At 57.9% G+C, this 12,641-nt stretch overlaps 1 protein-coding gene across 1 annotated transcript in view; it reads left to right on the top strand.

The window, feature by feature from the left end:
* The window catches only part of LOC134744713 (proto-oncogene tyrosine-protein kinase ROS), an 82,816-nt gene that overhangs the window by 52,033 nt on the left and 18,142 nt on the right, over positions 1 to 12,641 (top strand). Inside the window, exons 17-28 of the mRNA XM_063678632.1 lie at positions 128 to 323; positions 597 to 763; positions 986 to 1,173; positions 6,476 to 6,662; positions 6,808 to 7,077; positions 7,310 to 7,518; positions 8,105 to 8,931; positions 9,091 to 9,228; positions 9,635 to 9,869; positions 10,091 to 10,293; positions 10,774 to 10,918; positions 11,206 to 11,336. Coding sequence (XP_063534702.1) covers positions 128 to 323; positions 597 to 763; positions 986 to 1,173; positions 6,476 to 6,662; positions 6,808 to 7,077; positions 7,310 to 7,518; positions 8,105 to 8,931; positions 9,091 to 9,228; positions 9,635 to 9,869; positions 10,091 to 10,293; positions 10,774 to 10,918; positions 11,206 to 11,336 — 2,896 coding nt within the window. The remainder of the gene's footprint in view (positions 1 to 127; positions 324 to 596; positions 764 to 985; positions 1,174 to 6,475; positions 6,663 to 6,807; positions 7,078 to 7,309; positions 7,519 to 8,104; positions 8,932 to 9,090; positions 9,229 to 9,634; positions 9,870 to 10,090; positions 10,294 to 10,773; positions 10,919 to 11,205; positions 11,337 to 12,641) is intronic.

Raw genomic sequence — 12,641 nt, 5'->3', positions numbered from 1 at the left:
ATTTTTTGTTAATGGTTATTTTTTTGTTGGCGTTCCTATTTTGTCAGTACAAAAAGCTGCATATTTAAAAAAAATTAAGGTAGCCAACCTTTACCTATGACTATATTTCCCGTTTCTCTTTTGTCAGGTTTCGGGCTCGCTGGTATCTCGTCTCGACGGCACCGCGACGCGAGGCTCCCTCTGCTATTACAGCGGGCGCCTGGTGTGGGTGGCGGACGCGTCGCGCGCGGTGGTGTCGGACCTGCAGGGCCGCAACACGGCGGAGCTGGTGTCGCGCGTGCACGTCATCGCCGTGCGCGACCCCACGCGGCACAAGGACAGTGGTCAGTGTGCATCACCTGCTTTACACCTCGGCCACTAAAAGCCGACCACCATACATTGGTTAAAACCCATGCGATTGAGCTTGCATGCTTTGAGCGGGCGTTCCGTTCCGTGGACGCTGGACACTCGAATGAGGCGTGTGCGGCGCAGTGTCCATGTCAAACAAATGCAAATGTTTGCGAACGTTTACGTAGGTGTACGGGGGTGAGCGGAATTGAGTGTTTTTTTAAGTCAATATATTCGGAGCGGTATGACGATATGTTTTACGTCCACAGAATCCCTGATAGCCATTCCGGATACCATCAACGCGTCATCCATCGCTGTGTCCGGTGTGTGGGACCGGTTCAACGTGACCTGGAGCCCGGCCGCGGAGGTCAACGTTAACAACAGCCGCGTCTACTACGACGTCGGGCTAAACTTCTCGGGGCTACTCAAAATTGAGGTAAATATATATGTAGGTACTAATAGACTCCTATCACGTTATGTATGCGCACCGACTTGGCAGGGACAATGCATACATATCCTATAGAAGCGCTATACGTAAATTTTTTTTACTAAATCTTCATTATTTATTTATTTATTTATTTTCAAATAAATAAATTGTTTTATAATTGGTAAATTCCCAGATTTCATTTTAAATCAGGGTGTTTATTTAATTGATTAGAAAACCATCGATGTCCCGTGGCTCGAAGTACAAAACAACAAGATTCCGCCGTACAGCGCAGTGGAGGTGACCGTCAGGGCGCACACGCACTGGGGCGGCAGCGCGGCGGCGCGCACGGCGCGGCACTCGCCGCAGGCCGCGCCCTCGCCGCCGCGCCGCCCGCGCGTCTACACGCAGCGGAGCACCAGGTGACGTCACACTCATTCATACCCACACCACTGGAGGTGACCGTCGGGGCGCACACGCACTGGGGCGGCAGCGCGGCGGCGCGCACGGCGCGGCACTCGCCGCAGGCCGCGCCCTCGCCGCCGCGCCGCCCGCGCGTCTACACGCAGCGGACCACCAGGTGACGTCACACTCATTCATACCCACACCACTGGAGGTGACCGTCGGGGCGCACACGCACTGGGGCGGCAGCGCGGCGGCGCGCGCGGCGCGGCACTCGCCGCAGGCCGCGCCCTCGCCGCCGCGCCGCCCGCGCGTCTACACGCAGCGGAGCACCAGGTGACGTCACACTCATTCATACCCACACCACTGGAGGTGACCGTCGGGGCGCACACGCACTGGGGCGGCACCGCGGCGGCGCGCGCGGCGCGGCACTCGCCGCAGGCCGCGCCCTCGCCGCCGCGCCGCCCGCGCGTCTACACGCAGCGGACCACCAGGTGACGTCACACTCATTCATACCCACACCACTGGAGGTGACCGTCGGGGCGCACACGCACTGGGGCGGCAGCGCGGCGGCGCGCGCGGCGCGGCACTCGCCGCAGGCCGCGCCCTCGCCGCCGCGCCGCCCGCGCGTCTACACGCAGCGGACCACCAGGTGACGTCACACTCATTCATACCCACACCACTGGAGGTGACCGTCGGGGCGCACACGCACTGGGGCGGCAGCGCGGCGGCGCGCGCGGCGCGGCACTCGCCGCAGGCCGCGCCCTCGCCGCCGCGCCGCCCGCGCGTCTACACGCAGCGGAGCACCAGGTGACGTCACACTCATTCATACCCACACCACTGGAGGTGACCGTCGGGGCGCACACGCACTGGGGCGGCACCGCGGCGGCGCGCGCGGCGCGGCACTCGCCGCAGGCCGCGCCCTCGCCGCCGCGCCGCCCGCGCGTCTACACGCAGCGGACCACCAGGTGACGTCACACTCATTCATACCCACACCACTGGAGGTGACCGTCGGGGCGCACACGCACTGGGGCGGCAGCGCGGCGGCGCGCACGGCGCGGCACTCGCCGCAGGCCGCGCCCTCGCCGCCGCGCCGCCCGCGCGTCTACACGCAGCGGACCACCAGGTGACGTCACACTCATTCATACCCACACCACTGGAGGTGACCGTCGGGGCGCACACGCACTGGGGCGGCACCGCGGCGGCGCGCGCGGCGCGGCACTCGCCGCAGGCCGCGCCCTCGCCGCCGCGCCGCCCGCGCGTCTACACGCAGCGGACCACCAGGTGACGTCACACTCATTCATACCCACACCACTGGAGGTGACCGTCGGGGCGCACACGCACTGGGGCGGCAGCGCGGCGGCGCGCACGGCGCGGCACTCGCCGCAGGCCGCGCCCTCGCCGCCGCGCCGCCCGCGCGTCTACACGCAGCGGACCACCAGGTGACGTCACACTCATTCATACCCACACCACTGGAGGTGACCGTCGGGGCGCACACGCACTGGGGCGGCAGCGCGGCGGCGCGCGCGGCGCGGCACTCGCCGCAGGCCGCGCCCTCGCCGCCGCGCCGCCCGCGCGTCTACACGCAGCGGACCACCAGGTGACGTCACACTCATTCATACCCACACCACTGGAGGTGACCGTCGGGGCGCACACGCACTGGGGCGGCAGCGCGGCGGCGCGCACGGCGCGGCACTCGCCGCAGGCCGCGCCCTCGCCGCCGCGCCGCCCGCGCGTCTACACGCAGCGGACCACCAGGTGACGTCACACTCATTCATACCCACACCACTGGAGGTGACCGTCGGGGCGCACACGCACTGGGGCGGCAGCGCGGCGGCGCGCGCGGCGCGGCACTCGCCGCAGGCCGCGCCCTCGCCGCCGCGCCGCCCGCGCGTCTACACGCAGCGGACCACCAGGTGACGTCACACTCATTCATACCCACACCACTGGAGGTGACCGTCGGGGCGCACACGCACTGGGGCGGCAGCGCGGCGGCGCGCGCGGCGCGGCACTCGCCGCAGGCCGCGCCCTCGCCGCCGCGCCGTCCGCGCGTCTACACGCAGCGGACCACCAGGTGACGTCACACTCATTCATACCCACACCACTGGAGGTGACCGTCGGGGCGCACACGCACTGGGGCGGCACCGCGGCGGCGCGCGCGGCGCGGCACTCGCCGCAGGCCGCGCCCTCGCCGCCGCGCCGCCCGCGCGTCTACACGCAGCGGACCACCAGGTGACGTCACACTCATTCATACCCACACCACTGGAGGTGACCGTCGGGGCGCACACGCACTGGGGCGGCAGCGCGGCGGCGCGCACGGCGCGGCACTCGCCGCAGGCCGCGCCCTCGCCGCCGCGCCGCCCGCGCGTCTACACGCAGCGGACCACCAGGTGACGTCACACTCATTCATACCCACACCACTGGAGGTGACCGTCGGGGCGCACACGCACTGGGGCGGCACCGCGGCGGCGCGCGCGGCGCGGCACTCGCCGCAGGCCGCGCCCTCGCCGCCGCGCCGCCCGCGCGTCTACACGCAGCGGACCACCAGGTGACGTCACACTCATTCATACCCACACCACTGGAGGTGACCGTCGGGGCGCACACGCACTGGGGCGGCAGCGCGGCGGCGCGCACGGCGCGGCACTCGCCGCAGGCCGCGCCCTCGCCGCCGCGCCGCCCGCGCGTCTACACGCAGCGGACCACCAGGTGACGTCACACTCATTCATACCCACACCACTGGAGGTGACCGTCGGGGCGCACACGCACTGGGGCGGCAGCGCGGCGGAGCGCGCGGCGCGGCACTCGCCGCAGGCCGCGCCCTCGCCGCCGCGCCGCCCGCGCGTCTACACGCAGCGGACCACCAGGTGACGTCACACTCATTCATACCCACACCACTGGAGGTGACCGTCGGGGCGCACACGCACTGGGGCGGCAGCGCGGCGGCGCGCACGGCGCGGCACTCGCCGCAGGCCGCGCCCTCGCCGCCGCGCCGCCCGCGCGTCTACACGCAGCGGACCACCAGGTGACGTCACACTCATTCATACCCACACCACTGGAGGTGACCGTCGGGGCGCACACGCACTGGGGCGGCAGCGCGGCGGCGCGCACGGCGCGGCACTCGCCGCAGGCCGCGCCCTCGCCGCCGCGCCGCCCGCGCGTCTACACGCAGCGGACCACCAGGTGACGTCACACTCATTCATACCCACACCACTGGAGGTGACCGTCGGGGCGCACACGCACTGGGGCGGCAGCGCGGCGGCGCGCGCGGCGCGGCACTCGCCGCAGGCCGCGCCCTCGCCGCCGCGCCGCCCGCGCGTCTACACGCAGCGGACCACCAGGTGACGTCACACTCATTCATACCCACACCACTGGAGGTGACCGTCGGGGCGCACACGCACTGGGGCGGCAGCGCGGCGGCGCGCGCGGCGCGGCACTCGCCGCAGGCCGCGCCCTCGCCGCCGCGCCGCCCGCGCGTCTACACGCAGCGGACCACCAGGTGACGTCACACTCATTCATACCCACACCACTGGAGGTGACCGTCGGGGCGCACACGCACTGGGGCGGCAGCGCGGCGGCGCGCGCGGCGCGGCACTCGCCGCAGGCCGCGCCCTCGCCGCCGCGCCGCCTGCGCGTCTACACGCAGCGGACCACCAGGTGACGTCACACTCATTCATACCCACACCACTGGAGGTGACCGTCGGGGCGCACACGCACTGGGGCGGCAGCGCGGCGGCGCGCACGGCGCGGCACTCGCCGCAGGCCGCGCCCTCGCCGCCGCGCCGCCCGCGCGTCTACACGCAGCGGACCACCAGGTGACGTCACACTCATTCATACCCACACCACTGGAGGTGACCGTCGGGGCGCACACGCACTGGGGCGGCAGCGCGGCGGCGCGCGCGGCGCGGCACTCGCCGCAGGCCGCGCCCTCGCCGCCGCGCCGCCCGCGCGTCTACACGCAGCGGACCACCAGGTGACGTCACACTCATTCATACCCACACCACTGGAGGTGACCGTCGGGGCGCACACGCACTGGGGCGGCAGCGCGGCGGCGCGCGCGGCGCGGCACTCGCCGCAGGCCGCGCCCTCGCCGCCGCGCCGCCCGCGCGTCTACACGCAGCGGACCACCAGGTGACGTCACACTCATTCATACCCACACCACTGGAGGTGACCGTCGGGGCGCACACGCACTGGGGCGGCAGCGCGGCGGCGCGCGCGGCGCGGCACTCGCCGCAGGCCGCGCCCTCGCCGCCGCGCCGCCCGCGCGTCTACACGCAGCGGACCACCAGGTGACGTCACACTCATTCATACCCACACCACTGGAGGTGACCGTCGGGGCGCACACGCACTGGGGCGGCAGCGCGGCGGCGCGCGCGGCGCGGCACTCGCCGCAGGCCGCGCCCTCGCCGCCGCGCCGCCTGCGCGTCTACACGCAGCGGACCACCAGGTGACGTCACACTCATTCATACCCACACCACTGGAGGTGACCGTCGGGGCGCACACGCACTGGGGCGGCAGCGCGGCGGCGCGCGCGGCGCGGCACTCGCCGCAGGCCGCGCCCTCGCCGCCGCGCCGCCCGCGCGTCTACACGCAGCGGAGCACCAGGTGACGTCACACTCATTCATACCCACACCACTGGAGGTGACCGTCGGGGCGCACACGCACTGGGGCGGCAGCGCGGCGGCGCGCACGGCGCGGCACTCGCCGCAGGCCGCGCCCTCGCCGCCGCGCCGCCCGCGCGTCTACACGCAGCGGACCACCAGGTGACGTCACACTCATTCATACCCACACCACTTACAGTTACCCAGGCGAACACGCAAACAGCGAAAAACGCTTCGCACTTTCCTCCCCTGTTGGCCCTGTTCCTTCAAATAATTCAAATCACCTCGGCGAAGTAGGGTCAACATCACGTGTTTGTTCCTCTAATTTCTTTCTGCACATATTTGACTATGTCTTCCGTTATTTTGATGTCATTTTTGTGCAATCTGTTAGAGGTCTTTGAATAATACCAAACAACCAGATATATCATGGACCTATAAATGTATCATGTATGTATGTCTCTTTATTGCACATAAACAAGTTTACCCAAAATAGACATAACAAAGTAAAAGATGTAAGTATATGTACAAAGGCGAACTTATTCCTAATAGAGGACAAAGTGTAAGTGTAGTTATCATCAAAGTGTAAAAAAACTTCGTCAATAATCAAATGAACTCAGGCTTTTGAAACGCCCGTGTATAAATAAACTTATTACATTGAATCATCGAAATAAAAATAAATGTTTACGAGAATAAGTATCTCACTTTATTTATTTTTCTCGCTCAGTGGCGGCGCTCTATCAGCTATATTCCGCTGGGAGGCACCGGCGCGCGCGAACGGAGTCGTGCGCGGGTACGAAGCGCGCTGCTGGACGGCGCCGCCCGCCACCGTGCCCGCGTGCGGCAGCCGCCTCGCGCCTTCTCACACGCAGCTCCTCATACCGCTGGCCGCTGGACTCACTTACTACTTCCAGGTATTACAGCTCAATGGGGTGATAGACCAACGAGTATAATCCTGACAATAGAAGCACAGTTCGTTTTTAAAGTCAATTAAAGTTGTCTCATATTTCAATCTTAGACAAATAAAATGATAAAATTACCATTGCTTTATTTTCTTAGGTCCGAGGATACACCGACGCGGGTTTCGGTGACTACTCGAGCATCGCCTCAGCTTCCCCCAACCACGTGAGCCCCATCCCCAAGGTGATGATCTCCTCCCAGGAGTTCCTCAAGATCGTCGACCTGGACTCTGGCGAGAGCGAAACGATCCCGAAGAGCACCGGGACGCCTGTGGACTTCGCTGTTTCCATTGAAGAGAATGTGGTCTATTGGGCGAATAATTTGGATGAGATATTCTCCTCGAGGATCAACGCTAGTGGTCATTTTAAGGTAAGAAAATACTTCTGATACTTTTGGTATTTGAGTAAGGAATGCTGACTTTAAAAAAGCAGTCTCCTGGTGGTGATCAGGCCTTCTTTTTAGTTTACTATCAAGTGTAAGTGTGTATAGTAATGTAACTACTAACATTAAATTTCTTTGCGTTCTTATGTAGAAGTTAAGAAGCGTGGCCCTCTGACAGAAAATTAAAGGGAAAATTCATGATGTCCATCGTATGTTCCAGTTGGCATCAATAAACGGCACAGCGACAAGCATCTGCACTGACTGGGTGAGCCGCTCGGTGTACCACGCGCAGGCCGAGATCACCTCCGTGTCCGAGAGCTACGTAGTTTACCGCGCCGACTTGGCCATGATAAACACTAGACCCAGACTTGGCTGGCTGTTCGCTAGCAAGAACCCCATCTACAGTCTACAAGTTGTTCCTTCGCAGAGGTAAGATGTCTTTTAGGGGTCGGACTGGGTGAGCCGTTCGGAGGCTATGTTTAACACTACAACCAGGCTTGGCTAGCTGTTCGCTTCGCTAGCATAGCAAGTGCTCATTTCGTTTATTTATATTACTATAAGAGTAAGGACAAAAAATAAATACCATACAAATTTTTATATGCTCCTAACTCTTATAATAATAAGTAAATAAAAAAATCAAATGAATTGGTTGATATACATCAAACTGTATCAAAATATTTGCAATAATACCCAAAGAGGAAAATGGGGACTACGTTTGCAGGGAAAGGCGGTTTCGCGGCATTTTATACTGACCGTAACACTTAGCTTGGCCTGTCCTATAAGACAAATAAGTCGATGGGTATTCAACACCTAGGTTTTAGGCTTGCCTTTGTAAACTGTGGTATCATTCCTTAAGGACAGTTCTCACAATTCTTTGGCGTTACTCTAATTTTTTCGTTGTATTATGAGACCAAGAATATAAGATCAATGTTTCCTGGGCCATCGGCAACCTGTGGATGTGGAATCCGTACAACCCATAGCCGTTTTTTTTTTACTTATCACCCTTTTATTTTAGGTCACTGTACTGGTATGAAGAGAGCAACTATCCAGGATTAGGAACATTAATGACGTCAACGACAGACGGGAAGAACATCCGAAAGTTCTTCAACTCGTCTGAAGAAACGAAGATGAAAGACGGTTGCGACTGCCCGGAGAGCCCTCAAGTTGCCAGGACCTTCGTCCTCGACACAACTGGCGATAAACACGAGCTGTACTGGGTGGACCCCTGGGTACACCGCATCATGGCCGCCGATCTAAAAGGCTGTCGCTGCAGAGCTGTCGTCAATGCTACTGACAAGAATAAGTATGGTTTCATCCCCATGTCCATTACAGTCGACAGCAAATATATCTACTGGTTCAATTCCACAGATAAAATAATTTACTACACTAATAAATATAAGAGAAATAAGATTGAGCAAATTAAAACCTCTCACGGTTACAAGATAATGGCGTTAGATCCAGGTACCCAGCAGTACCCTCAAAATAAGTGTCTTTTCGCTGAGGCAGAACCGCAAGCGTTAGTACCGCAAGTGAGGTCGACCACAGCGAGTAGTATAACTCTGCGTCTACCTCCTGCACGAAGACCAACGAGCTGCACTGATTCGTACAATATGCCCTCGACAGAATACACGGTGCACTATCGCTTGCCCACTTTAAATGAAGCTACTTGTAATAAAGAGCTCTGTCCTTTTATAACGACCACTAAGACGGAATTGACCATACCGAACTTACAACCGTTTACAAAGTACACGATTACAGTGGAGGCGACCAACTATTATGAGAAGCTATACGAGGTTAAACCTATCACAGGATTACCAGTTGTGTTTCAAACCGCTGCAGAAGGTAAGGAAATTTTTACATTATTTTTATTGACATAATGAAGCTAGTGCATAGTACTTTCATGCTTTACTTACCTATAAAGAATTAATAACACAAACATAAATATTTATTTTAATTAATGTTATAACGTTAATGACAGACATAATGTTTACCAACTTGTAGCACCAACGGCCCCAAAAGGAGTGACGTTTAAAGTGTTAAGTCCGGTGCTGGCGCGAGTGGAGTGGAAGCCCGACCCGGGCTTCTGGTACGAGCTGCATTGGAGGACCGAAGACGCCTCTGAACAACATAAATTCAAAGGTAAACTAACCTTTAATTTAATTTTATTAGCATTAGCATATACATTTTTATCCGACTTCGCGATTTATTTTTGTATCTCAGGCAAAGCCTCAGGCGCTTGTGTCTATATTAACGAAGAAGTCCTCTGCTCTGCCCTATGGGAAGTGCTCGAAGAGATAGTTCAGATCTGGATACCGTTAGGTATTAACTTTCAGTACCTACGATGTTAGGCTTATGATGTTAGGTGATACTAGGGTAAAAACTGCCAGGAGACAGTGGGGCAGGCGCGTGTCTCCCATTACAATGACGCCACCAAATTACGCCTGTTTCAATGAGATATGTAAGTGCAAATCGCACCAAAACTGCATTGAACACACAATGTAACCTATTTCATTTCGAAGCTTAACATTTATCTCTACCTTTCCAGAACACAACACGTTCGAGGTATCAAAGGGTGGCAGTGCGAACATGACTCGATTAACGCCTTCAACTTTATACATCGTGTGGGTGCGCGCTCTGTCCAACCACAGCTCTCAGTCCACGGACTCCTCCCCGCTGCAACTGAGGACCTACCCTTTGCCGGCACCCATAGCGCTTAAAACAGCTGAAGCTTATAGACTGCTGGTTTTGTGGCCACCCCCTACGTCGTATAAATTGCACAAGTAAGACAATTATTACTAAGTAGGCATCTAATTTCTATAGCATAAATCGAATCCATGACAACTCCAGGTGGAAAGGTCCCTCATGACAACTGCAGGTATATTTAGATATCTTTGATACATGGTAAGGATAGTTGCTGTATTTAATAATAAAAAATGCCACAAATCATATTACCAAATGTCAACTGATTTAGGTATATGATTGTATTTTATAATCCATCTAGGTATGCAGTGGAATACGCAGAAATGAATCAGTCGGGTGGCAACGTGTGGCACGACGCGATCTCGGTGGACGGCAACGGGCTGTGGGCGGCGAGTCCGCTCCGCCCCGGCGCCCGCCACCGCCTCCGCCTCCGCCTGCAGTACGTGCCCGGCGGCCCGCCGTTTCACTGGCCACACGACGAGCGGTTCATTTTTGAAACTATAGGTAAGTTACGGTGGTTAGTAATGAGTTCCTATACATATAGCCTACAAAGCTAATCTTTAATTTTAAACTAAAATCTGACAATCATCACAGACTGCTGGGTACATCAGGACTCTCACAAGAGGGTCTCAGTGGTAATGCTATTTTTTTTTAAATATCTTTGCACACGGGTGATTTTGACCGGTGTTTTATCAGCGATATCTGTTTATAAAAAATGAACTTCGCGTTGTATCACCGTAATTCGCTGCTTTTATATATCGTCGAATATACCTGAATCAAAAGTTGATGCCTTACGCCTCAGCAAAGAAACGTACACTTCACGCTCGACTCGACGCTACCGCCTACCGCCATATAATGGTTATAAAATATATGGCGGTGGGAGCCAGTGACCCTCGGGTTACGCTGCGTACATATCGCGTTTCATGACCTTTGGTGCGGTACACAATACGGGTTGGGAGACTAAATAAAGATGTATTGTGACAGGTGACGTGCCCGCGGCCGTGGGCGCGCTGCACGTGGACGTGGTGGACGCGCTGGGCTCGCGCGTGCCGCGCGCGTGGTGGGCCGAGCCCGACCCGCGCGGCGCCGCCGTCGACCACTACCGCGTGTGGGGCCGCCCGCACCACAGGTAACTACAGACCCATGCAAGGGTTACGTTACGTCGGTCTTCACATCTAATGCGTTTGCCGCAGTACGAACGGCCAATTCCGCACTGTCATCATTGTGGTATTTTTATAATATTAGGCATTAGTCAATAGGAAGTACCGACGTAGATATATGGATTGCCTACCCTTTGCTACCTCTAAATAAAATATTAAAAAAAAAATATTTTAGTGACGTACTTAAGTATAATTAAATTAGCCTTAGACTACGTCGCTGTCGATGTCTAACCAATAAAAAATTCTGCAATCTTAGGTCATACCAAGCCAACGAAAGCATGACGAGGGATATATCGGAGCTGCTAAAAGACTTGCCGAGCGACCTGGACGATGATTTGAAGACCCGCATCTTGCGAGAAGGCCTGGAACTGCTACACAACGGAACAGGTTAGTATAAACAGCCTAATTTTATACTTATTCATATAGTCATCATACTCGAAGCCGCCGCTTATAGAACGGACACCGTAATTTTATACAGAATAACGACACGCGAAGTCGCCAACCGGATACTATACAGTAAAAATAATCATAATAATAATAATAATAATAAGCCCGCAGGGCAGCTTGTGGCGAGCTGTTGGGGAGTGACGACCCCACGGACCCGAGTGCTCCAGAGAGTCGGTCAGGGTCTCCGTCTCCGGCGTGTCTTCGTCGGTCGGAGTGGACCCCAAGGGGACCTGCATGACTCTCAGCTCTGGCTTGCCTTCATTGACCGTCCAGAGGGGAGTCGTAAGAGCTATATGCTCCAGGGGTGGAAGTGAAAGATGCATAAGACGCGAGTTGGCACAGTGGCTGTTAAAATCAGTCACTGGGTAGAAAGCGGCGCACACCTCTCGACACCCCTGAGCCGCTCACACCGGTGTTGCTCCTGGTCGTCTTCACGACGGCAGTTTCAGGGGCCCATCTAGTAAGCGGCAAGTCACCACCTGCCTCGATAACGTGTGTTAGCATTGTTATGGCAGGTGTCCGGACTTCTTTTCAATAGCCCAGTCTCATTGTCCACCCAAACTTCAATCCATAGACCGGTATACTGTTCACTTTTTCTACAATAGTCCCAATGCCTGCTGCGACCGGTTCATGGGTGTCTATTGTTGCACCTGTGAACGGGTTCCAGCAGGCGTTCTACATGACATTAAAGCTCTCCAAGGGGCCTCTACGTGTTGGATCTATATCCCCACGCAAGCCTATCAAAAGACCGGGATTTATAGGCCCGTGAAATCCGAGGAGATACAAATAATAATAATAATAATTCGACAAGCGCACGACAACCACCCCCGCCCGCCTCGTCCAGTTCCTCGTCCACATCGTCGTCAGGCGACGAGTTTGCAACGGCGCCTGACACAGACGGGTCCAGTGACGAGAGCGGGCCGCCGCCGCCGCCGCCGCCGCCACGACCACCTGCGCGACGAGGGCGGCCACCGCTGCCGGCACGCTTGGGGCCTGCGGGACATCCTGCCCCGCCCACGGCTCCCGCTGCCGGTGGTATAGTGCGTCGCATGAGATGGTCTCAATCCATTAATGAGAATGTCATGCGCGCCTATTATGGGGCTACAGAGGGGGGAACACAGCTATCCGCGTATCGTTCAAGAATACTGTTTCAGGTTCTTGAACCCACCATCACCGTGTCGGAGCAACGATTATCGGATCAGGTGCGCGTCATTCAGCGGCTAAAGCGTTTGTATGATGCGACAC

This window comes from Cydia strobilella, chromosome 10 (assembly GCF_947568885.1).
Source record: "Cydia strobilella chromosome 10, ilCydStro3.1, whole genome shotgun sequence".
Classification (NCBI taxonomy): Eukaryota; Metazoa; Arthropoda; class Insecta; order Lepidoptera; family Tortricidae; genus Cydia; species Cydia strobilella.
This window is presented reverse-complemented; position numbering and strand designations above follow the sequence as displayed.